Source organism: Megascapheus bottae, chromosome 17, assembly GCF_031878675.1.
Source record: "Megascapheus bottae isolate mThoBot1 chromosome 17, mThoBot2.hap1, whole genome shotgun sequence".
In the NCBI taxonomy this organism is placed as follows: domain Eukaryota; kingdom Metazoa; phylum Chordata; class Mammalia; order Rodentia; family Geomyidae; genus Megascapheus; species Megascapheus bottae.
The window spans coordinates 44,225,023-44,251,307 of record NC_143525.1 but is presented as its reverse complement, the minus strand read 5'-3'; the positions used below and the strand labels follow the sequence as shown (position 1 = coordinate 44,251,307).

At 36.5% G+C, this 26,285-nt stretch overlaps 1 protein-coding gene across 17 annotated transcripts in view; it reads left to right on the top strand.

Moving 5' to 3' along the window:
* Bcas3 (BCAS3 microtubule associated cell migration factor) overlaps positions 1–26,285 on the top strand; it is a 481,230-nt gene that overhangs the window by 63,824 nt on the left and 391,121 nt on the right. For 16 of the 17 annotated variants that reach the window (XM_090351166.1, XM_090351162.1, XM_090351164.1 and 13 more), the window contains exons 8-9: positions 16,681–16,788; positions 20,338–20,414. In XM_090351166.1, coding sequence (XP_090207292.1) covers positions 16,681–16,788; positions 20,338–20,414 — 185 coding nt within the window. Of the gene's footprint in view, positions 1–12,353; positions 12,487–16,680; positions 16,789–20,337; positions 20,415–26,285 lie in introns of those variants that run through there. The other variant, XM_090351172.1, reaches the window with a different exon arrangement.

The window sequence follows — 26,285 nt, the reverse complement described above, 5'->3', positions numbered from 1 at the left end:
CTGAGTTCAAGCCCCAGGACTGGTTAAAAAAATAAAAAATAAGAAACCTTGAAGACAAAAGTCTTTGTGTTTCAGCAGCTAATATTCTACCCTGAAGGGAGAGTATTAATGAACAAGTGAAATATTTACTGTCTGATACATTTTATGTCAAAAATGTGGTAGCTTTACAATTCTAGATGGGACAATGATATTTATTATCTATCTATCTTTATTTATTTTATTTTATTTTTGGCCAGTCCTGGGGCTTGAACTCAGGGCCTAGGCACTGTCCTTGGGCTTTCTCAAGGCTAGCACTCTACCACTTGAGCCACAGCACCACAACTGGCTTTTTCTATGTGTATGGTACCAAGGATTTGAACCCATGGCTTACTGTATGCTAAGAAAGCACTTTACCATTAGGCTATGCTCCCACACCCATGATATTTGTTCTTAATGGACATTTGTGTGGCTTGCTGGATGTTCTTTTGGGGGGGTGTGTTTCATTTTTGTTTGGTAAATGTAAGTAGGAGTGGACTTCCTGGGTCACAAGTATGCACTTTTTAATATATTTCCAAGTAGTTTTCATTGTTGCATGAACCTTTGATCAATATAGGGAATTATAGTATAACTAGAATAGTGTTATTTTCTGTGTTATGTATTTCTGGTTCTTTGAGACTGCTTACAAAATCAGAATTTGAAATTATGGGTGTATTTTCTCCATTTATGGTCTTTTATCACTCTTTGTTTCCTATTTTTTATTAAATTATGTATGTATATATGTGTGTGTGTGTGTGTGTGTGTGTGTGTGTGTGTGTGTGTGTATGTGAGTGTATGTGAATGTACTCCAGATTGGCATTGAACTTATAACCCTCCTCACTCAGCCTCCTCTGTGCATTGATTGTAGGCATGTACCACCATATGTAGCTTTGAGTATTTTAGTTATTAAGCATTATAAAAGAATGTTTCTTCTACTTGAAAATTGTAATAATGCAACACATGATACTGTCCCACAGCCTATTTGGGAATGCTACCTGGAAGGAGGAGAAATCCTTTATGTCATTCAAACCACGAGAGAATAAAAGGTCAAATAGCAAATAGTAAAGTCTCGAATAGTTATTTTGTAGGGAAGATCATCTGTGTAAAATGATAGAAGAAATTCTTTTTTTTTTTTGTAATTCTGTAGAAATGTCTTAAATTTTCATATTCTGGAGAACAGGGCAAAATGCTCCCTTCTCCTACACTTTCTTTTTTTTTTCTTTTCCCCGGTCCTAGGTTTTAGCTCAGGGCCTGAGCACTGTCCTTGGACTTGCTCAAGGCTAGAGCTCTACCACTTGAGACTCAGCATCACTTCTAGCTTTTTTCTATGTATGTGGTACCAAGGAATCGAACCCAGGTCTTCGTGCATGCTAGGCAAACATTCTATCACTAGGCCAAACTCCCGCCTCCCCCCCCAACTTTATTTCTTTGCATCAAGCTTAGGTTACCTATACAGTTTAGAGAAAAAAGTTGAAATAGTAAAGCAACAACTTGATTTCTGAATTCTAAAGGATGCTTATCATAGCTACTATTATATCTTTGAGGTGAGATTTCATTTTTGTAAAAAGTAAAAGTAGTTGGATTACTTACTTTTTTATTGCAACTGATTCTCATCTTTTGTCAAAAAAATTATTGTAACAAATGTTTTATGTTTGTAGTCACATAATTTTATTAACATCTTTTTCCTGAGCTCTTCCCCTCAAGGCTACCGCCCTACCACTTAAGCCACAGCGCCACTTCTGGTTTTCTGGTGATAATAGCATTTCATATTTTTCTATCCTGATAAAATAAAGCCCCCAAAATGTTATTTTTAATTCTTCATATTCTCCAGTTATTTTCTGGTTCATCATCTTTGCTTTCCTTTTTTTTTGAAAAAATTACAAGAACACATTGTGAATTTTATATGTTTTTCTATAGGAAGAAATAAACTGAGCATTTATAGTTGCTAGAGAGAAGCATGCAAACTGTTGTACATACTCTGAGTCACTTGTCAAATGGAGCAGCGATGTAGGAAAAATGATAACACACCTCTCCACTATTAAAGACAAAATTTTTGTGATTGGGCCATTTGAAATTATTAAATGCTGTAAACTCCATAAACTTAATTAGAAGAGGAACAAACTCTACAAAGATAAATGTGTTTTCAATATGATTCGTAGGGAGGGTACAGTAGAAACCAGTGAATAGAGAGGAAATTTATTTCTGGCAGGACTCTAGACATAGAACTGTGGCTGAACTTTTTACCCTAATTACCTCCTGCTAATGCCTGCAGCGGTCTGGAATCAAAGTGATGCTTCAGGCCCTGGAAATTCTCTGATGTGGCAAACGTTTGTTGTGTGAGGAGGGTTTCTTAAGAAAAAGCAGAATATTGTGACAGGATTAAAAAAAAATTTCTCAGTTACCACCCACCTCACTTGTTGCCTACAAAAATAGAGTAATTGTTTGCATCTGTGTGTTCTTTTTTCCCCCCTAAGAAATAACTGTTATAAATCAATGTGACATAGATCCAGTGAACTGAAGCTTTCCTGAGGTAGGGCTCCCGCCCCTTTTAAGGTTTGTCCTTTAAATTTTAAGTTCAAAATGTAAAGATGCTGTTTTTGATAATTGAGAAGAAACATTTTTTAACCCATTTTTATATCTCAAAGTACACTTTTGAAAATGAATTCTAATGACTTTTTCAGTATCATAATGGCAACTATCAGATTGCTTAATCATGTTAAGTAGAAATGGGAGGTTCCACATTCCATTTTTTAGGTCTCTCACTGGGACTACAACCTAAGAGACGTCTCCCTTTGAGCTCGTTGAAGCTCCAAATCATTGTTTTTAAGTATTTGGAAGTTTCTGGCTTTTTGTATATAATTTTGAAAGAAAAACTTCTTTGTAACTCATTGGCATTCCAGCCTCTATTTTTTTCATTATTTATTCTTAAAAAGAACATTCTATCCACATTTCCAATGCTCTGCCCTGGTGTCTATGTGGCTGTGCTAATAAGTTATGCATCCACTTCCAGCCCATTCTTAACCTTTGAAAAGGAATTAAAAAAAAAAAAAAACACTGAAAGTGTGAAGTGCTGATAAAAAAACCCACAATTTCACACATGTGGAAATTGACTTTGGAGACTGGTGTCTTATCAGGATAACATTAGTTTTTGAAGGTAGAGCTCTATTTGTTTTTTTGTAGCTGTGCAGTAAAGAGAATGTTTACTTCTCTTAATGAGATGAAATTTTTTTCAACATTGTTAGAAATTCACATCATGTTATTACTAAGTTGCAATTACAAATTACTTGAATACATTTTTACTGTTTTACCTTTTGTACTTACACATTTCCATTGTCTGTGACCATGCATGAATGAGCACAAGAATTTTGTCAACCAGAGTTATCTTTTCAAATTATCATTTGAAAATTGTTTGTAAATATTTTTATTTTTTCAATACATAGACTAATTTATTAGTAAAGTATTATTTCAAAATTACATTTTTCTGCACTAGATTTAATGTATGTTCAGTACTATGTTTTGCTTTTTTTTTTTTTGACTCTTGATTTTTCTCCTCTATTGTATTTGCTTTTTTTTTTTTTTTTTTTTTGCCAGTTCTGGGCTTGAACTCAGGGCCTGAGAGCTATCCTTGGGATTTCTCAGGGCTAGGCTTCTACCACTTGAGCCACAGCACCATTTCCAGCTTTTTCTATGTATGTGGTACTGAGGAATTGAGCCCAGGTATGCTAGGCAAGCACTGTACCATTAGGCCAAACTCCTGGTTTGTACCTGCTTTTATAAGAGAAGATAATGTCTACCTTGAAGATTGTTTTTTTTCTTTTTTTGAGGGGGGAGGTACTTATTTTTTTTTTTTTTGCCAGTCCTGGGCTTGAGCTCAGGGCCTGAGCACTGTCCTTAGACTTTCTCAAGGCTAGAGAGCTCTACCACTTGAGCCTCAGCACCACTTCTGGCTCTTTTCTATGTATGTGGTACCGAGGAATCGAACCTGGTCTTCTAACCTGGGTCTTCATGCATGCTAGGCAAGCACTCTACCACTAGGCCAAACTCCCGGCCTTGTATTTTTATTTTTCTATCCCTATCCTGGGGATTGAACTCAGGGCCCGGGCTTTATCTCTGAGTCCCTTTGTGCTCAAGACTAGCAGTCTACCACTTGAGCCAAAGCTCCGTTTTTGACTTTTTGGTGGTTAACTGGAAATAAATGTGGTATCCTCAAACACAAAGAAATCTCAGGGTCAGTGTTCAGGACCAGTGTTACTTTTTTTTTTCAATTGGCATATCATTGGATATATTTTTCAAGTAAAGTGTTAATGTTTCAATATATGTATCTATCATGGAATAATCAAATCAAGCTAATTAACAGATCTATTATCTCAAATATTTATTATTTCTTGTGGTAAAGACATTTAAAGTATAACCCTTTAATTATTTTTGAGTGTAGTAACTGAAGTCCATCTGCTATATCATAGATCTACAACTATTTTTTGAAAGGACAATTTAGAGCTAATAATTACATGTACCTTTTTAAAATTTTATTGCCAGTCCTGAGCTTTAAGCTCAGGGTCTGAGCACTGTCCTTGGACTTTCTCAAGACCAGAGCTCTACCACTTGAGCCTCAGTACCACTTCCTGCATTTTTCTCTATGTATGTTGTACCAAGGAATTGAACCCAGGTCTTCATGCATGCTAGGCAAGCACTCTACCACTAGGCCAAACTCCTGTTCCCTACATGTATCTTTTATAAAAAGCTAGAATCTAATTCTTGAGATATAAAAATTTACATGTAATCTATTAATTTTAGATTTATTTTCTTTTTCGATGTTCCAAATACATGATAGATATTTGCTTTCTTTCATATTTTGAACAAATGATTTCTTTTTTTTTTTTTTTTGGTGGGTCATGGGAACCGTAAGTCAATTCATGGGATTTGAACTCTGAGATCTTCAGCTCAAGGCTACCTCTGAGCCACAGCACCACTTCCAGTTTTCTAGTGGTTAGTTGGAGATAAGAGTCTCAAGGATTTTAGTGTTCAGGCTGGCTTTGAAATGTGACCCTCAAATCTCAGTCTCCTGAGTAGTTAGGATTACAGGTATGAGCCACCGTGCCCAGCCTTTCTTTTTCTTTTTTTTCATTCCCAGTTTTAGTTAGGTTTTGCTCACATTCACGTATATGCTACTTTATAATCACTCAATGACAGGCTTCTTTGAAAGTACCTATACATTGCCCGATTATCTGTTGGCTATAGTCCTTTTGCATTCCTTCATTAAGAACATTTTCAAGTTTCAGGACATGGCTCAATTGGGAGACCCCCTGACTAGCAAATACCATTAAAAGAACAAAAAGTAAAGGCCATTTTTTTTGCCCAAATTGGGCCATGAACTCTGGAAGCTGTCCTTAAGCTCCTTTTACTTAATACTAGCACTCTACCACTTGAGCACTATTTTTTAAAAATGATTAATTGGAGATAAGAGACTCATAAACTTTCTAACTCTGATCCTCAGTTTTCAGTCTCCTGAGCAGCTAGAATTACAGGCATGAGCCACCATCAGTTGGTTAGGATTTTATAGCCAGTTAAAGTCGAGTACTTTTACAAATTTGGTGACTTAACATGAAATACACAAATAGAAAACTTAAGTCAGTTAAAAATAACTGATAAATATACAAAAGTTGGTAGAATGACATTGGTATGGAACAGTTAAAAGTGTAAGCAGATTTTTTTCCCCTTTTTTTAATATTGTATAAGCGTTATACAGAGGGGTTGCAGTTATATGTCAGATATAGAGTACATTTCTTTTGGAACAACTTTACCCCTCCCTAATCCTAGATTTTCCTTCCTTTCTCTGCCTTTGAGCTGACTAGTGAATATCTTTCAATTTTATTTTCTTTGTTGAGTAAGATCATGAAAGAGTAATGTAAGAACTCAAACTAGACATGGTTAGGGAAGATACACATGACCTCTGATAAGAGAAAGAGGACTTTCATTCCCCCGAACCCCCCAAAATCCCTACACAGAATTATTGCAGAATTGATTAAGAAATTTGAAATCATACATTGACAATAGATCAGGAGTTTGGCCTAGTGGTAGAGTGCTTGCCTAGCATACACGAAGAACTGGGTTCGATTCCTCGGTACCACATACATAGAAAAAAAGCCAGAAGTGGTGCTGAGGCTCAAGTGGTAGAGCTCTGGCCTTGAGAAAGTCCAAGGACAGTGCTCAGGCCCAGGACTGGCCAAAAAAAAAAAAAGAAAAAAATGAAAAACTTGGGGAGAATATTGCATGAATGTAGCTCCTAAATATAAGAAAGCCAAAACAATGCCACAGTGATACTGTTTCCATTGTACATGGTATAGTGGTATGGTTGGTGTAGGGAAGAGCACAGTGAACTTCTGGCAATATGTACTCAATGTAGTCAATTCCAAGATGCCTCATAGAGTTCGTAGGCTCAAGAATTTTAATAATTTTAATAAGGTTGAATCACAATTAAGCCTATGATTTTCCCACAACTTGATTAAATATTGTAAAACTTGGTGAAGAGCGAAAAGAGGTCGGACACTGGTGACTCATGCATGTAATCCTAGCTACTCTGGAGGTTGAGATCTGAGGATAGTGGCTCTAAGCCAGCCTGACCAGGAAAGTCCTGGAGACTCTTATCTCCAATTACAGAAAAAGCCTGAAGTGGGATTGTGGCTCAAGTGGTGGAAATAAAGCCACTCAGGGACAGTGTTTTTAGGATGAGGAGATCCCCTGCACATCAGCAGATGTTTTTCTGTTAGAGGCAATAATCTTAGGTCATATACTCTGAAAATAAAGAGTTGAATGGTTGTGTTTGTGTGTGAGTATTTGCATTGTATCTGTAAATTCTGGTAACTGTAGAGGTGAAGCAGGAAGATCTTGAATTTGCGGCCAGCCTAGAATATGTAATGATTTTCTGTCTCAAAAAATGAAAATCATTCAACTCAAAACTTTGATTTCAAAAATAGCACTGAGGGCTGGATTCCAGGTATTTTTGACTTCTTTCATAAACTGACCTTTTTGAATTTTTTTCCTAGATAAAATTTAAAGCAGTTTTTGATAATTCTATAGTTACTTTAATTTTTTGTGGAGGAAAATTCTATACTATGAAATCATACATTTTGAACTGGCTGTTTCTGTTGTCTGTAGTATCTTTCCCATAATTTGAATTTCATTTGTATTTGTTTTTCATTATAAATATCAGAGAGTCATAAATTCTCTGATTTCTCTATGTGTATTTAAGAAAAGCAAAATAACATGTTTTGTGTTTCTTATCCAAAAGTGCATGGATTGGGTATGTTTTTGATTTGAAATTTTTACTGTTTTTGAATATTTACATCTATATAAGATCTCTAGAATGGGACTCAGATCTAAAAGAGATTCATTTATGTTTCATACACATGTCATAATATAACTTGAAGGTAAACTTTTATAATATTTAAAAATATTTGTCTTTTTTGGTAACAGTCTCATATGTGAAGTGTGAAAATTTCCATTTGTAGTATGAACTCAGTTTAGGACAAGTATCACAGTGCAAAGATTTGGATTTTACATGGTAGAGCTAGAGATGCTCAGCCTGTAATTACTTCAAAAGATCTTTAAAAGCAGGGAGTATTTCTATTTCATTATTACATTGATTACAAATAAATAAGCTTGTCTATGTAATGTATTGTGCCTCTATTTTTTATGTAGCACATGTTGTTACAACTTAAGAAGAATATCTGATTCTAGCCTCAGTTCTGGCATAATTTTTTATTTTTGTGAGAAGTCATTCAGTGCCTATATCCTTTTCCATCCAGCTTTTCAAATTGTATATTAAAACTATAGTTACTCAGTGTTTACTGAGAATTCTTCAGCAGACTAAAACCTTATTAACTAGGCTGATCACAAATTTAAACTTTAATGTAGTTAAGTTTCCATTTTCTTTGCTTTTTCTTTTTTAACTATATAACAAAAAGAGAGACCAGGGGGCAGGAGTGTGACCTAGTGGTAGAGTGCTTGCCTAGCATGCATGAAGACCCAGGTTCGATTCCTTGGTACCACATACATAGAAAAAAAAGCTGGAAGTGGTCCTTAGGCTCAAGTGGTAGAATTCTAGCCTTGAGAAAGTCCAAGGACAGTGCTCAGGCCCTGAGCTCAAGCCCAGGACTGGCAAAAAAAAAAAAAGAGAGAGAGAGAGAGAGACCAATTTGCTTTTGTTCTTTAGGCACTAAAAATACAAATAATGTAACACTATCAAAAATTTACTTTTAATATTTAAAAGATTGGATTTAGTGACACATGTTGAAGATTGTGCAGCCTTTTCTTATTTAAAAAAATAAGTGTTTCCATGCTTCTTCCAATTTGTGGTAGATTTTAAATGTCTTTGTTATTTCATGTTTCACTTATACATGCACATTTTTGGAAAATGTCACTTTCTCAAAACACTTTGTTCCGCTTTTCCTAATTTCGTTTCAATCTGTTAAATATCATGGGGGAAAACAATAAAAGTCTTTGTAAAGGAAAATATATTAATGTTTAGAATTGTGAAATCATAAGAGCCGTATTTCTAATTGCTTTAAAGTGGTGTTCAGGGGCTGGGAGTTTGGCCTAGTGGTAGAGTGCTTGCCTAGCATGCACAAAGACATGGGTTCCATTCCTTGGTACCACATACATAGAAAAAAAAAAAAAAGCTGGAAGTGGTGCTGAGGCTCGAGTGGTAGAGCTCTAGCCTTGAGAAAGTCCAAGGACAGTGCTCAGGCCCGGAGCCCAAGCCCAGGACTGGCAAAAAAAAAAAAAAAAAAAAAAAAATAAAATAATTAAAAAAAATAAAGTGATGTTCATTGTATTAAAAATTTTTTTTCTAAAAACCCTGTCCAGATTACAAAATGGCTATTAGTCTAATGAAATAACTGAAGGTAGGAAAAATTCACTGCTCTGATTAATTAAAACTACAATCAACAGACAGAATTAATTTTTTTTTGTCAATCTTGGGGCTTGAACTCAGGACCTGAGCACTGTTCTTGGACACCTTTGGTTTAAGGCTAGCACTCTGCCGCTTGACCTACAGTGCTACTGTCCCCTTTTTCTGTGTATGTGGTACTGAAGAATTGAACCTAGGGCTTTATGCATGCTAGTCAAACTCTCTACCACTAGGAATATTTATATTCCTATATGTATTTATATTCCTATTTATATATTTGTATATATATTATTTACAGGCATGGGCCTGGCTCCTTCTTTCAACTGTTTAAAGAGTGCAATTCAGTAGCATTAGGGAATTGGAAATGTGTAACTGCTACCTGTATCTAGTTCCAAAACATCTTTCTCTTCCCCAGAGAAAACCTCAGGCTCATTAAACAATCACCTCCTATTTCCTCTTCTCTCTAGTCACTGGCAATTAGCATTCTGCTTGCCTGTTCTGTGGGTATTTTATAGAAATAAAATCTTACCATGTGAGATGTTTGTGTCTGCTTCTTTTACTTTACATTTTTTGAGATTTTTTTTATTTAGTAGAATGTGTCAGCCATTCATTTTGAAAGCAGTATTATTGCATTTATCTCCTATAAGTGTATGTTCATTTTTTTTGTGGGACACATATGTATATGTGTATATATTCTTCCCATATTTGTACTTTTTGATTAGGCATAATCCTATGCTGAACATTTATGTATAGTTTTTTTGTGTGACTATTACTCAGACTAGGTATCTGATGCTTTTACTCATTCCTGGTGCTGTACCAGCCCCTAATGTATAACATTTTATGGACACATGGATCTACTTCTTCTGGACATGTGCCTATTTTAGTTTGAGAGGAACTACCAAGCTGTTTTCTACAAGAACTGCACCATTTGATAATTCCATCAGCTGTGGAAAATTTCAATTGCATTGTTTTCTCACCAATACTTCTTTTTTTCTTTAAATGTCACTTGTGGGGTTTGAACTCTAGGTCTGGGCACTGTCCCTGATCTCTTTTAGCTCAAGCCTACCTCCCTATGACTTGAGCCACAGCGTCACTTTCAGTTTTCTAGTGGTTAATTGGAGGTATGAGTCTCATGGGTATTTTAGTGCCAGGCTGGCTTTGAACTGCTTTGAACCTCAGTCTTCAGATCTTGGCCTCTTGAGTAGGATTACAGGCCTGAGCCACCACACCCGGCTTTTTCATTTGTTTTTGTTTTTGTATTATTGAGTGTCATTCTGTCTCCTAGGCTGACCTCTATCTCATGATCTTCCTTCCCCTTCCTCCTAAGTTCTGGGATTACTGGCATGACACACATACACCATCATGTCTGACTCTTGCATGTTGATAGTTATTTTTTGCAGCAATTTTAATGGTACATTAAATGGCTCATTTAATGGTACATTATTAAAAAGTCAATTCATCATATGTAAGTTTATTTCTGGCCTGTATATTCTATTTTGCTCATCTGTATGTCTGATGTTACTCCAGTTGTCACAATATTTATATCAATAGAACTTTGTTCTAAAGTTGGAAAGTTATAAAATATTTCCCCATCTTGCCTTCCTCCCTCCCTCTCTTCCTCCCATCCTCCCTCCCTCTTTTCCTCCCTTCCTTCCTCCTTCCCTTCCTCCTCCCTTTCTCCCTCCCTCCTTTCTTTTCTTCCTCCCTCCTCCTCCTCCTCTTCCTGCTTCTCCTCTTGCTCCATCATGGGGCTTAAACTTAGGGCCTGGGCACTGTCTCTGAGCTTTTTCATTCAAGGCTAATGCTTTACTACTTTGAACCTCAGGGCCATTCTGATTTTCTGGTGATTAATTGGAGATAAGAGTCCCATGGACTTTCTTGCCTAGGCTGGCTTTGGATTTTGTTCCTCAAATCTCAGCCTCCTAAGAAGCTAGGGTGGCAGGTATAAGCCACTAGCACCCAGCGTGTATGGATCTTCTAACGGTCCTTTTTCTCCCTATATTGCTTTGGCTTCTGTGGGCTTCTTGCAATTTTTTTTTTTTTTTTTTTTTTTTTTTGTGGGTCATAGGGCTTGAACTGGGCCTGGGCTCTATCCCCGAGCTCTTCAGCTCAAGACTACTGTCCTACCCTTGAGCCAAGCAAGCTCCACTTCCCATTATCTAGAGGTTAATTGGAGATAAGAGTCTCAGGTCCTTCAGTGTCTGGGCTGGCTTTGAACCTTGATCCTCAGATCTCAGCCTCCTGAGTAGCTAGGATTACAGGTATGAGCCACTGTGCCGGGCTTTGTAATTTCTTTTTTAAAGAGTACTTGGAATCAAACCCATGGCCTCTTAAGTGTTAGACACGTGTTCTATCATTGAGTTGTATTGCCAGACCTCAATTTGCTTTTAGGATTGTCCTTTTCATTTATACAGAGCATGGCACTGAAATTTTAGTAATCATTGTATGGCTCTTGTGAGTATACTGATCCTTTTTAATTGCATCATTCTTTTCCATGTAAATATTGCACCTTGTAGCCTTCCTGAATTTACTAGTTTTTTAATGGATTCTTTGGGATTTTCTGTTATAGGATCTTGTTACCTGTGCTGTCTTTTCCAGAATGGATGCCTTTCACTTTTAGTGCCTGACTGCTGTGGGTAGATATTTCACTGTAATGATGAGTGGGCAACCTTGGAAACAGACATTCTTGTCTTGGTCGTCATTTTTAAAAAATTTATCTTCGAATAGTTGCACACAGGAGTAGCCATTTAACAAATCTGTTTATGAATATGACCTATCTGGAGATTGAGACTTTCTCTATAGAGTATGATGGTATATGTGAGCTTTTTCAGGAGCTCCCCCTTATTTTGTTCAGAAATTCTTTTCCATTTTCAGTTTTCTTAGATTTTATCATGACAAAATGCTGAAATTTGTCAAATGCTTGCCCTATCGGTTTAGGTGATCATGTGAGTGGTATGTGTATAGATTGGTATGATTATTATTGCCAGTCCTGGGGCTTGAACTCAGGACTTGCGCACTGTCCTTGGACACTTATCGATCAAGGCTCGTGTTCTGCCCCTTTAGCCACAGCACCACTGTGGGGAGCCCGGCCCCTCCCGCGCGGTGGCGGCGGGACCTGGAGGCTCGCGTCCCCCTTTCACTGTGGGGCCGCCTGCGGTGCTGGTGGCTGCGTGACTCGGGGATGTCCGCCATGTGACCTGATGATTGCCGGCATCCATTTTGGGGAGTGCTGCCATTGTTAGCGGAAGCCTGGTCTCTGCGTGGCCGGATGCATGAAGGGTGCAGGACTGGAGCGTGGGAAGCCGTGATTGGAGGGCCTGAGCGAGCTGGCATGAGGTGATTGGCCCACTGCTTGTATATAGCGGCCTGGAGAGAGGAAGGGGGAGGAGGAGGAGAATGAAGGATCCTGCTGAAGCTAGCATTGTGTCTTCCTTGGGACAGGGATAGCGCGTGATACACCACTTCTGGCTTTTTCTGTGTCTGTGGTTCCAAGGAATTGAACCCAGGGCTTTGTGCATGCTAGTGAAGGACTCTGCCGTTAGGATGCACTCCAGCCCTGATTGGTATTATTTGAAGCATCCTTTCTTTGTATTGAAATATGGTGTATATTGATCATTAGCTTCTCTTTTCTTGAGAATTTTTAAAAGCTGTATTTCTAGGGGACATTGGTCTTCAGCTTTCTTCTTTGTTTTCTTGTGCTGTGTTCTAACTTTGATATGAGAGTATTGCTTTCCTCACTGAATTTATTAGGAAGTTTTCCCTATTGTGATTTTTTTTGAAAGAGTTGGGTAAAGGTTGGCATTCTTTTTTAGCTTGTTATCTTTATTTATTTATTTTATTGTTGGGGTCATGTGTAGAGGGCTTACAGTTACATTCGCCAGGTAGGAGGTACATTACTTCTCACACACTGATACCCCTTGATACTCATGTTTTTGTCCCCATTTCCTTGCTCCCCCCCTCCCAATCATCTTGTTTTCCCCCTTCCCTTTCCTATTTCAAATAAACAAATAAACATATATACAATATATCAGGTAACAAAGTCAGATACAGAAATAATATGAGATTAATAAAAGGGCAAAAAAAAAAGGAGAGAGATAACATAGTACATTAAGAACAACAATCACAAAAGACTTACCTCTTGTTTCCATATCCTAGACATCCTTTCCTTTAGTCTCATCCTATATGACCTTATGTACCTAGGTTTTGAGCTTTTGTAATCCTCTGCTAGGAGAGCCCTAGATGTGTACCAATTATTACAAATGAGGGAAACAATTGAAACTATGTTCCTTTGTGTCTGGCTTACTTGAAGTAACTGATCTTAGATTCATTTTTGTGAGGTTTTTTTTTTTTTAATACTAATTCAGTGCTACCTGTCTGTATTTTCCTGTTAGTAAGTTATTTTTCTAAAAGTTTCCCATTTCATTTAATGAAATAGGTTTAATTTTATTTAATGTTAGTTTAATTTTGAATAAGTTATTTTTTGACATAAATAATTTTTACTATACTAATGCTCTTATGTCCATATCTGATGCTAATTATTTGTATCTTCTTTATCTATAGCTAGTTATGAGATTTTTTTTTTAAACCTGCATGGAACTTAGTTGGGTCTTATGTTGCAAAGTTACATTAGTGACTTGGACTTTGTTAGCATAGGCGTTTGTAACTCAAAATTCCACTGTGAGTACTGCAGTACTCATCATGTCTCATAACTGTTGGTTTGATGTGTTATAGATTTCATTTGCTTTACTAGATTTCCTAATTTACTTTGTGATTTTTCTTTGGCCTTTTGTTTTAAGAGGGTGTTCTATTTTTTTGAGTAGCAGTGTTACTTGGAACTGATCCCAGGGTCTTGCACACCCTGTGTAAACATGTACCAATTGAATTAAGTAACCAACTCTTTTTTTCTTCCCTTACTCTCTCCTTTTCTTCTCCCCTCCCTCTCTTTTCTTCTCCCTCCCTCCCTCCCTTCCTTCCTCTCACTAACTCCCCCCCACAACTGGCCTCAACTTTTTGATCCATCTACCTCTGTCTCCTGAGTAACTGGGATTATAGGCATGGACCACCATACCCAGCCTAGCTATTTTCATTTTGTTTGTGTGGTAGTTTCACATGTAGTTAAATAAGAAACTCTTAAACTCTTGGCTTGATGACTGTTCTGTTTTGTTTCACTGATAAAAGGTCGATGATTTTCCTCTCAATCTTATCATTTATTTTCACTAGTTTCATTTATTTTCAATGAATTTGAAATATTTGTGGTGGTATCTCTTCATGCTTTTAACTTCTCTATGTCTAATTATATACATCTGAATAATCTATTTTAATGCAGTATCTGTGCTGTTCTATTACATTAAGCCATCTGAGGTCACATCTAAAGTATTTCTTGGAGTGAGCATGTGCTAAAGTGGTAGAGGACTTGCAAGCATTATCTCCTGAGTTACAGTCTTAGTACTGGTCCTTCACGAATTAAAAAGTATTTCTTATTCTTCTGGACTAATTACTTAATGGTGCTGACTGTAGTAAACTATGATGCTTCTCATTACTTTATGGAACAAATGCCCATGCTTCAATATTTAGTTAAATAGATTGTGTTGAAAACTCAACTTGTAGCTTTAGGGAGGAGTTAGAAGTTTTCTGTGGAATAGGATGATAGATTTTCATAGTTTAACATGAAATTCTAAGTCAACCCTGAATTTACGATGTATTGTATTATTTAGGATTTAGGTAAGTATAATTAGTTTCCACCAGTCTATTTTATTTCCAAATGTTTATTTTGTTGAAAATATTCAATGGTTTCTTACTACTGATTGTTGCTTTCTATATTTTTGATATTTTCAATATTTTTCTTTCAGTAAATCTAGATTAGTTTTTTTGTTTTATAGTTCATAGTTCCTTACATTTATCTTTTAATTTTCAAAAAATGAGAATTTTTTTTTTTGCCAGTCCTGAGCTTGAACTTGGAACCTAAGCACTGTCCTTGGGTTTTCTCAAGGCTAGAAAAGCTCTACCACTTGAGCGACAGCACTACTTCTGGCTTTTTTCTATGTATGTGGTACCAAGGAATCGAACCCAGGTCTTTGTGCATGCTAGGCAAGCACTCCTGGCCCCAAAAAATGAAATATTAAAAAAAAACTAGTTCTTTAAATTACTTGTGGTGAAATTTTTGAGTGAACAAAGTTAATAAAGTTTATCTTTTAGGTTTTTGTAAGATTAAAATGACAACTTCTCTAAAACTTTTTTTATTGGTTTGACAGATACTGTAAGTAACACAGTATTCAGATAAAAATTTCAACACACATGTTCTGTGTTCACAGTAGTTACTTAGATAAAAAGTAAATTATGGGAAGTTAGTCTTAATTTCTATATTTAGCATAGGATGTACAAAAATCTTTCATTATGCTTATTGAGTATTTTTTAAAAGATACAGCTGCCTGTGCACAATTCGGAGGAATAATAAAAACTGTATCATGTTTGTTTTTCTTAAAGTTTTGTTATCTTGCATTACATTCAGTCACATTCTAATCTTGGCTCTTAGAACTTTGTGTACTTCATCCTTTTTTTTTTTTTTTTTTCTTTCGTGGGGCTTGAACTCTGGGCCTGGGTGCTGTCCCTGAGCTCTTCAGCCGAAGGTTACCACCCTACCCCTGGGCCTGGGTGTTGTCTCTGAGTGCTTAAGCTCAAGGCTATTACCCTACCCCTTGAGCCACAGCCCCATTTCCATTTTCTATTGATTAATTGTAGATAAGAGCTTCAAGGGCTTTAGTGCCCAGGCTGTCTTTGAACCATAATTCTCAGATCTCAGCCTCCTGAGTAGCTAGGGTTAGAGGCGTGAGCCACCAGGCCTGCTACTTTATCTTTTTTTGTTTTTTCTTTTTGTTTGTTATAAGGCTTGACCTCAGGGCTTTAGCCCGGACCCTGAGCTGTGTTTTGGTAAAGGCTAGTGCTCTTAGAGTCCACTTTGAGTCATAGCTCCACTTTTGTTTTTTTTTTTTTTTGGTGGTTAATTGGAGATAAGTGTCTCATTGACTTTTCTGCCTAGGTTGGCTTTGAACTACCATCCTCAGATCTCAAACTCCTTAGTGGCTATGATTACAGGCATGAGCCACCATTGCTTGCCTTGTGCTTAATCTTAAATGCGAAGTCTTTGGATGACATACACAAACTTCTGAAATGTTAATCTATTTGACTTTTGTAGAAATCACATTGAGATTTGTGGCACAGTTTTGTATGCCATTTTTTTGTGGTGGATAATGTAGCAAGTAGAAGCTTCAAAACTATATTTCTCTTTCACACATTGCATTTCTTATCGCCCAGCCCCAAAGGAAAAGTCAGTATTGTCTTGTTCTGCCCCACAGAAATGGCCTTTTTTCAAGAGAAAACTGAACAAAAAAGACATATGGGACATATACACATTTTTTTTGGCAAGAAATATATTGTTTTATGAATGTAGAATTTGTGAATAATTATTTTAAAATGTCATTTTTTCTATTGTTTTATTTCTACTGAAGGAGAAAAAATTTCCTGGTACATAATTTTCAGTTTAGGCAGAATGTTTTATTTCACTCTTTACTGAACCAATTCTTTACTGACAAAAGAACTGGGTTACTTGGGGGTAATCAGATCTTTCTCCTGAATAACTAAATTTACAGGCATGAGCCACTGACACCTGGCTCTATTAATATCCTTAGCATAATGGTTTTAAGAAAACATGGGAAATTAGAATTTTCTTGAAAAAAAAAGTAATTTCTTTTCTTTCTTAGCCCAACCACACCTTACTGTTGTGTGGATCTGTATTCACTTCGTACTGGAGAAATGGTCAAATCTATTCAGTTCAAAACAGCTATTTATGATCTCCACTGCAACAAGAGGTAAGCATGTTTCTTCTCTTAGCAGTATACCTCCTGGCTATGTAGAGAGAGCTCTACCAATTTGATGACTTAGATTTATTTATCATATCAAGAAAAATTCTGTCCAGTGAGTTAGCTCTAAGATTTTATTTGTAAATGATTTCCAACTTACAGTCTTGACTTATTATTAGATATACATACACTTATGGTGGTTGTTGTTGTTGTTGTTGTTGTTGTTGTTGTGTGTGTGTCTGTCTGTCTGTCTGTGTCTGTGTGTATTATTGCTGGTTATTGTTGTTATTTTGTGCCTGTCCTGCCTGTAACTTGAACTCAGGACTAGGGTACTGTCTCTCATCTTAGTTTGCTCAAGGGCTAGACTCTACCAATTGATCTAGATCTTTAATTCTGGCTTTTTGTAGTTGATTGGAAATAAGAGTCTTATGGAATTTCTTGCCCATACTGGCTTGGAAGCACAATCCTCAGATTTCAATCTCCTAAATAGCTAGGTTTACAGGCATGAACTACCTGTGCCCAACAAATGCTAGTTATTTAAGTTTACTAATTAGCTAAGATTTTAGTAGTGACCCCTTAGTGCTCATTGTATTTTCTTGCCATGTGATTCTTTCATCTGAACTGCCTTTTGTTAATAATGGCATATACTATAAGTTCGGTGTTAATATTTATCTTTTTTTTTTTTTGTGCTACTTCTGGGGCCTGAACTCAGGGCCTGGCACTCACCCTAAGCTTTCTTTGCTCAAGGCATTCATTCTACCACTGGATCCCTTGGTTTTTTTCTGTGATTAATTGGAGATAAGAGTTTCATGGCCTTTCCAGCCTGTGCTGGCTTCAAACTTTGATTCTCAGATTTCAGCCTCCTGAGTAGGCAAGATTACAGGCTTGAGCCACTAGTGCCCAGCTGTCTTTTACCTTTTAATAATACACCCATGTGAACTCTTTTTTTTCTTTCCATATATTTTTATTGTAATTAATAGAAGAGTTACATTATATTTGCCAGATAGAAGGTGCATTAATTCACATACATTGATACCCTTTCTCATGTCTTGGTCCCCATTTCCCTCCCCCCCCAACCCTTCATTTTGTTTTCCCCCCTTCCCTATCCTATTTCAAATAACCAAATACAAATATATCTAATATATCAGATAATAAAGTGAGATACTGTAACAATATGAGATAACCAAGGGACAGCAAAAGAGATGAGAGATAACATAGTACTTTAAGGATAACAATCACTCATTATACACCCATGTGAACTCTTAAGATTGTTATATACATGGTATATATTTTTCTTTATAAAATTTTAAGCTACTTGTATTTTTTAATGTATCGGTACAGTCATAATTTAAGTTGATCTTATCTAGTATGATAGTTTCTTATTAACTTCTATCAAGGATTTATTTCAGCATAACAGGATTAAAGTAGGAAGAAATATAAAAAGAGGAAAACATTCTTCTCCTCATACAGGAAATGAGATTAAAGGCTTCCATTCTGTTTTAAAAAACATAGAATGTTTTTAAAACATGGGGGTTGTAGCTTGGTAGTAGAACATGTACTTGGCTTGCTATATGGTGGCTTTGATATCCAGCAAAGAAAGAATTCTTTTAAAAAAGAAATTATGGGGCTGGGAATTTGGCCTAGTGGTAGAGTGCTTGCCTTAGCATGCACGAATACGAGGTTCGATTCCTCAGTACCACATACATAGAAAAAACTGGAAATGGGGCTATGACTCAAGTGGTAGAGCTCTAGCCTTTAGAAAGCCCAAGGATAGCACTCAGGCCTTGAGTTCACATTCCAGGACTGGCAAAAAAAAAAATTATGACAAGGAATGAGAATAGTTTGCTAGTGCCTTTTTTTTTTTGCCAGTCCTGGGGCTTGAAGTAAGAGCCTGGGCACTATCCTTGAGTGTTGTCAAGGCTTGAGCTCTACCACTTGAGCCACAGCACCACTTCTGGCTTTTTTTCTTTCTGTTTATGTGATACCAGGGAATCAAACCTAGGGCTTTGGGCATGCTAGGCAAGCACTTTACTGCTAGCACTCTTAGCACTGGGCCAAACTCCCAGCTCTAGTGTTTTTATATAAACACACATCGTATTTTTCATATTTTTATTTGACTCTTCTGAATTTTTTTTTCTTGAGACTGGATCTCATTTCATAGCTAGAATACTCAAGATCTTCTTCCTCTTTCATTCTTTTGAGTGCTGGTGTTCTATGTGTGTCTCATGTGGTTTAACAAGTTTTTATTGATTATTAATAGTGACACATTTTCTTTCATGTGTTTCATTCTATTGTCTATGTTGAAGAACAATACAGATCTTCAATGGAAATGCCACTTTTTTTTTTTTTTGCCAATCCTGGACCTTGAACTCATGGCCTGAGCACTGTCCTTGGGTCTTCTCAAGGCTAGAGCTCTACCACTTGAGCCATAGTACCACTTCAAGCTTTTTTCTATGTATGTGGTACCAAGGAATTGAACCCCACTCTTCGTGCATGCTAGGCAAGCACTCTACCACTAGGCTAAACTCTCAGCCCAGAAATGCTATTTCTTATATCAAGGTGTTAAGAAAGCCTTGAATTGATGTGTATAAAGTAAGATGGTTCGGGCCACTTGTAGTAGAGAAGTGGAGTTTTACTTTTGGATGTTTCTAATGTGTCAAATTATATTTCTGCTTAATGTTTTCTCTATCATATATTCAAAAATGTACTTGCATACACATAGCAAATTAGTTTTTAGCAAATGTAAAATAATCCAGTAAAAAAAAATAGAGATGTTTTTACCCAGAAGAAAAAAATTTTCATGATGTAATAGTACTCATTAAAATTATTCTGCATCTGCAAATTAAACTGTTCCAGCAAATGAACAAAATCTTGCATTTTAAATAATCCAGTTATTTTGTTTATCAGTTCTTAATATATTTGGTTAGATTTATGTTTCCACAATTTTTAAAAAATTAGGATGTTATATACAATTTTAAGTACTATTTTCTATAAATATTATATGAGAATAGTTACTACAAGGTAATAGTCTGGATATTTTCTGGAATCTCATTTTAAAATATATTAACTAAATTATAATAATCACTGTTACAGTATCTGTAATTTTCCAATTAATTAGTAATAATGTTTAAACAGTCTAATTAAATTTACACTGGAGTAATTATGTTAGAATTTTTTTAGGTGTGTATGTATTAGAAAGTTCATTGGTAATTTAAATGATAGCCTATGTAAATCCCTCTAACTGTATTAATTTGAAATATTATTGGAAAAGTGCTTTTTTGTTAACAGTTTATTGATACTACCTAGTCTTAATGTTGATTCATTCAGTTTAAATTGAATTAAAATGTATTAATAGATACTTTTTGTGGTAATAGTGTCTTTTTTCAGCAACACTTATCTGTCTTGCTTATAGAAAGATTTTATTGCTTGTATTTTCATATTTGGATTCATTCTACTATGAGGAATGTTTTATTTTTAAGTGTAAGTAACTTATCTGTGATAGAATTAATAGACCTTTACATTCACTTTTCCCCCTCTTTTTTCCCCCTCTAATTTTAGGATCCTCGTCGTAGTCTTACAAGAGAAAATTGCTGCCTTTGATAGCTGTACTTTCACAAAAAAATTTTTTGTCACAAGTATGTACAAGATAATTTTATTTCCTGTCATAGGCATTTGTTTTTATACTACTTATTTGATAAAGTCAGCAATAAATTGTCAGTTATGATGAGCATCCTATAATTTGGTGGATGTCCTTACTCTTTGCTGTAATTGTATGAAACTTTCATCACATTTGCTGTACATCACCCTAACTTCTCCAATGGAGTTACTAGGATTACTCTATATGAGAGATTTGAAACTCAGAGAAAAACATTTCAGCCTTTCTCTTCCTGTCTCAATCTCCTGTTTCACTTTCTCTTCACTTTTGCAACTTGTATAACTGTTCAAAAGTTCAGAAATGAGCCTGGAATCTGGTTGTAAATTATGTTCATGAATACACAGAACTACTACTAAATTTTACTCCTTTCCAATTGTACATGCAAATTTTGTAAAAGAAGGGACTGAGGAAAGGAAAAGGAATCATGGTTAGTTTTAAGGAAATTGCCTCATGAAATAGTTGGTCTGGCAAGTCTGAGGTTTTTCGGGACAGAATGGCAAGCTAGAAATTGAAGCAGTAGTTGGGTGCATGGTGGCTCATGCCTGTAATCTTAGCTACGCAGGAAGCTGAATTCTGAGGATCAAGGTTCAAAGCCAGCCAGGGCACTGAAGTCTGTGAGACTTTTATCTCCAATTAACCACTAGAAAACTGGAAGTGGCGCTGTTGCTCAAGAGTTGGGTGGTAGCCTTGAGCTGAAGAGCTCAGGGAAGGCACCCAGGCCCAGAGTTCAAGCCCCACAACCAACGACCAAAAAATAAAAAATAAATAAATAAATAAACAAAACAAAAAAAGGGAAAAGGAAGTCAAGCAGGAGACGATATGGAAATTCTATGTCCTGTATGTGTACGAAGGAAGAACTTTTAAATCTGTCTTCTCTAAATTCTAGTAAATAGTTTTTCCCCTGTGTCTTCTGTATCTCGTCCTTCATAACTGACTGTGAAGCATTAGCTGAATTTTCCCAGAGGCTCTGATTTGTGTATTCTGCAGAAATAGTTCAATGGATCTCAGTTTTGAAAAGACTGGGAATCCAGTTGTAATTGCAGATGTTATTATACAAATGTTCACTGAAAATTTTCTGTATATCAATTATTGGGTAGTAGACATTCCTTCACTTAATAGCATTTTCTCTGGTATAATTATTGTTAGTTATTGTATATTATATAACATAAAAGTTCAGTATAATACTAACAAATGATATTTCTGATCGTGAAGGCATGTAATTTTTAAGTAGCATTCAGTAGTAGAGCTTAGACAGTAACTACACTATTTACAGTAGCATACCATTTCATAACTTGAAAGAAGCTAATTTTTCTCCAGTTTCTTAATTCTCCCTGTATTCCACTTATCTCCCATTTTCCTTATACATATTGAAGCTTGGTGAAGATTATTTACATTTCTCTGTCTAGTTTGTGCTATCCTATGAATGTAAGGCAGTTTCTGCCTTTTGACTGGGGACTGGGGAGCAGGTAGGACAGGTTATACAGAGAGAGCTTTTGTGGTAGCTCATCTGACAGTAGCACATAGCTTTTTTCTATTGATTGGTACCCACTTGTTAAAGAAGTAGGATCAAAACCCATGTAGAATGACAAGATCTCTGTTTAATGAGGATGTTTTGATCTTGGAAACATTTAACTTTTAAAGTAATCTGAAAAACTCTTATACAATGCATTCTTAGTTGAGTGACTTAGTTATATATGAATACAATGAAAGTATTGTAAAATAGTAGAGACAGCTGTATCCATCTGAGCAAGCATCAGGGGAATTTGTGCCAAAGGGTGGATGGCACAGGTAAAGAGAACTACTGAAGAATTCCTAACAGAACAAATACAGTATGATGAGAAAGGAGACACCTTTGTATTTGGAAGTATAGAAAAGTTGGCCTTGAGCAGCTGTCTCATGTGGAAATCCAAAACCCAAGTATGATTAGGAAAACAAAAGACAAAGACTGATAGATGTCATTAGTAGTCATTTTCAATGTCCTTTTAAATTGAAAGCAGATAGGAAGTCTCAAGGGAGAGTATAGAGTATCCAGTAGGCAACCTGTTTGCATTGTCCTGTTTTTACTTTGAAGAGGAAATTGTTTTTCTTACAGACTTAGTTATTAGCATTGGTATGTGTGTTCTTCGTTTATGTTAATGATGAGTAACACATGGGACAAATGGGAATGGATTTAAAGTAGCTTTAAAATGCAAAGATTAAAAAATTTGGGTTAAAAGCTTTTTTATTTTAAGTAATATGTTTATAACATGCAAAACGATTGGTAAGTTCATGTGAGATCCAAGCCAAGTTTAAATTATAAGTTAAACTTAACTCTTTGCTTTAAGTTTCTACATAAGCTAACGAGGCTGCCGTGATATTTTAGTGGCTGGGTCAAGCTCCCCATGTACAGTAATACTCAGTATATGTGCAGTGAACCTTATTATGAATTTTATGTTATTTACATGTAAGATTCAATAAGGGCATTGACCCTCTGCATGGCTTTACTCCGAATTCATGGTATGTTTTATTTTTATGAAAAATCTCAACAAAGCAAGATATCTCCAAGTTTAAAATCTTAAAATGGTCAGTAATCAGTTATACTCTAAATAAATAAATCAATGGGCTGGTATGTATTACTTTGTGTGTTTGTTTCTCTGGGGTGTTCATAGTACTTTTAGTGTGGTTCTTTGTGTCTAGTTTCTTACATGGATGTGGGTGTGGATACAGTAAACATCCATTTTTCAGTATCTATCAGGTTTTCATTATGGAATAATACTAAATGTGTGGATTTTCCACATTTTCTATCAGTTGACAGCCATTTTTTTTTTGCCGGTCCTGGGCCTTGAACTCAGGGCCTGAGCACTGTCGTTGGGCTTCCTCAGGGTTAGAGCTCTACCACTTGAGCCACAGCACCACTTCTGGCTTTTTTCTATGTATGGTGCCAAGGAATCAAACCCAGGTCTTCAGGCATGCTAGGCAAGCACTCTACCATTAGGCCAAATTCCCGGCCCGACAGCCATTTGATTTAGATACTCTTGGACTGTCATGGGTAATGCTTATATAAATAGTAACACAGCCTTTTTCCCCCCCTTTATTTTTGCCAGTTCTGGGGCTTGAACTCAGGGCCTGGACCCTATCCTTGAGCATTTTTTCTTAAGGCTAGGGCTCTGCCACTTGAGCTACAAGACCACTTCTGGATTTTACTGTGTATGTGGTACTGAGAAATTGAACCCAGGGCTTTGTGCATGCTAGGCAAGCACTCTATCACTAGGCTACACTCTAGCTCCAGCACGCAGTCTTTATAAGGACATATGTTTTCATTTCTCTTGGGCATGAACATTATAAGTTTTTGTAGTTGTGTGCATTTTCCTGCTGGCCTCCTTTTTCTTCTCTTCTGTCCTTTCCTGTCCTCTCCTCTCTTCTCCTGTTTTGACCTCTCCTATCCTGTCTTCTTCTGTTCTCTCTCCTTCTCTCCCCTTTCATCATCTCCCATCCTTTCTCTGTTTCATTTGACTCAGGTCCTTATTTTGCCAAGCAGGTGCCATGACCACCAGCCCTATTTGTAGCTCTATTTCTGTTTAAATGCAGCTTGGGCCTTCTTGGATCATGTTTTTCCTTAATTGAGTTTTCCATATAGCTGGTATAACTGGTGTATACAAGCATGCCCAGCTTCTTACTGGTTCACATGTGGTCTGTATACTTTTCTTCCTGGGTTTGCTTGAACTGCAGTCTTCTAATATAGCTTCTAGTGTAGCTAAGGATTACAGGCATGAACCATTGTATAAACATCTTAGCTGATTTTATAAATTGAGGCATTTACTATACAATATTGAATAGTAATAATTTAAAAATATCCTACAAATAGTCACTATTAAGAATTATGGTTTGTAAAAATATTTCTTTACTTATATGTTTTTTTTACTTTTGTCATATCCATTGCAGTCAACTTAAGTTTTTCTTTTTGTCATTTGTTCCTTTGCTGTCATATGTACAAATTTGTTGGCAATTCTGAGGTTAAAAGATATACTGTTATCCATATCTAATTACTTTAGCTTTTGTATTTAACTCTTAGCTCCATTGCCAATTATTTACTTATTTACTTTTGGCACTATTGAGGTTTGAAAACTCAAGGCCTCTCACTAGTTAAGTGGGCATTTTACCACTTGAGCAAAAAATTTTTTTTAGTCAGTTGTGGAGCTTGAACTCTGGGCCTAGGTGCTGTCCCCGACTCTTCAGCTCAAGGCTACTGCCCTGCCCCTGGGCCTGGGCTCTGTCCTGGAGCTCTTCAGCTGAAGGCCATCTCCCTACCCCACTGAGCCACAGCCCCACTTCCCCTTTTCTAGTGAGTAATTGGAGATAAGAGTCTCATGGTCTTCAGTACCCAGGCTGACTTTGACCCTTGATCCTCAGATTTCAGCCTCCTGGGTAGCTAGGATTATAGGTGTGAGCCACCAGGCACTTCTAAAAGCTCATTTTGTATGAATAATAAAAGTATTTAATGATACCTGATTTGTTACACAAGTACTATACTATGTATTACAGAATGTATTATAGTTGTAGTTGTGCAGTTTTTTTTTGTGTTTCTTTGTCCTGTGCATAGTACTATAATAATGCACATATATAAATACAGTAATGTTACAGGAGCTAGGTTGTCAGGTTTTTTTGGTTATTGTTTTATTTTTGGTTGAGGGATTTGAACTCAGGGCCTAGGCATTATTACTAAGCTTTTCTGTTCAAGGCTTGAGCTCTGCCACTTCAAGCTACAGCTCCACTTCCAGTTTTCTGGTGATTAATTGGAGTCTCATGTTCAAACTGGCTTTGAACCATGAGCCGCAGACCTCAGCCTCTTGAGTAGCTAGGATTGCAGGCACGAGCCTTTAAACCACAGGCAAACATTTTTTTGAAACAGAGTGAGAAAATGAAAAAGATTTGTTTACATAATATATAGACTTTCTCATAGGGTCATTTTTTCTTTTCTTTACAGAATAAAATCTCAAGGTAAGTGGCAGCAGTGTAGGTGATTGTATTTAAACTGCTTTATAGTGGCAGCACAGAAATACAGGCTTTTAAAATGTTGAATTCAGCAGTGACAGCATAGAATATTGCATGTTACAGCAGGTGTTAGTGACACGGAATGCTAATGAAAGGCTTTCTGAATTCAGGAGAACATGTAGTGTACATCCAGCAGTGGGATGCTGATGGGTCACACTTAGAATCTTAGCTATTCAGGAAGCTGATATCTGAAGAATTTCGATTTGTACCCGGGTTGGGCTAGCAAATCTGATAGACTCCTATTTCCAATGAACCAGCAAAATACAGAAAGTAGAGGGATGTTTCAATGTGTGTGCTTGTGTATGTGTTATAAAATGAAAGATAAGGTACTCTAACAGACTATACTTCTTGGATATTTGAATAAACGTTCTTAGTGTATTGATTAGTTTCAGTTTATTGTTTAGTTTCTTCAAAGTTATATATGTATTTATGAATGTATGTATATATGTATGCATGCATGCCAGTTGCAGGGCTTTAACTCTGGGCCTGGGTTCATTCCCTGAACTCTTCAGCACAAGGCTAGCACTCTACTACTTTGAGCCACAGTGCCTCTTCTGGTTTTCTAGTGGTTAATTGGAGATAAGAGTCTCAATGACTATTGTGCCCTAGCTGGCTTTGAACTGTGATCCTCAGCTCTCAGTCTCTTGAGTAGCTAGAATTACAGGCATGAGCCACTGGTGCCCAGCTAAGCATACCTGTTTTGTAAATAAGGAAGCTAAGGCTCAAGGAGACCAAATGACTTGTGTAAGATCAGGATAAGCACTAACCCTTCCAGGGCCTACCCTTTGGGCTCCTGGGAGAATCAAGCCCTGCTTATGCC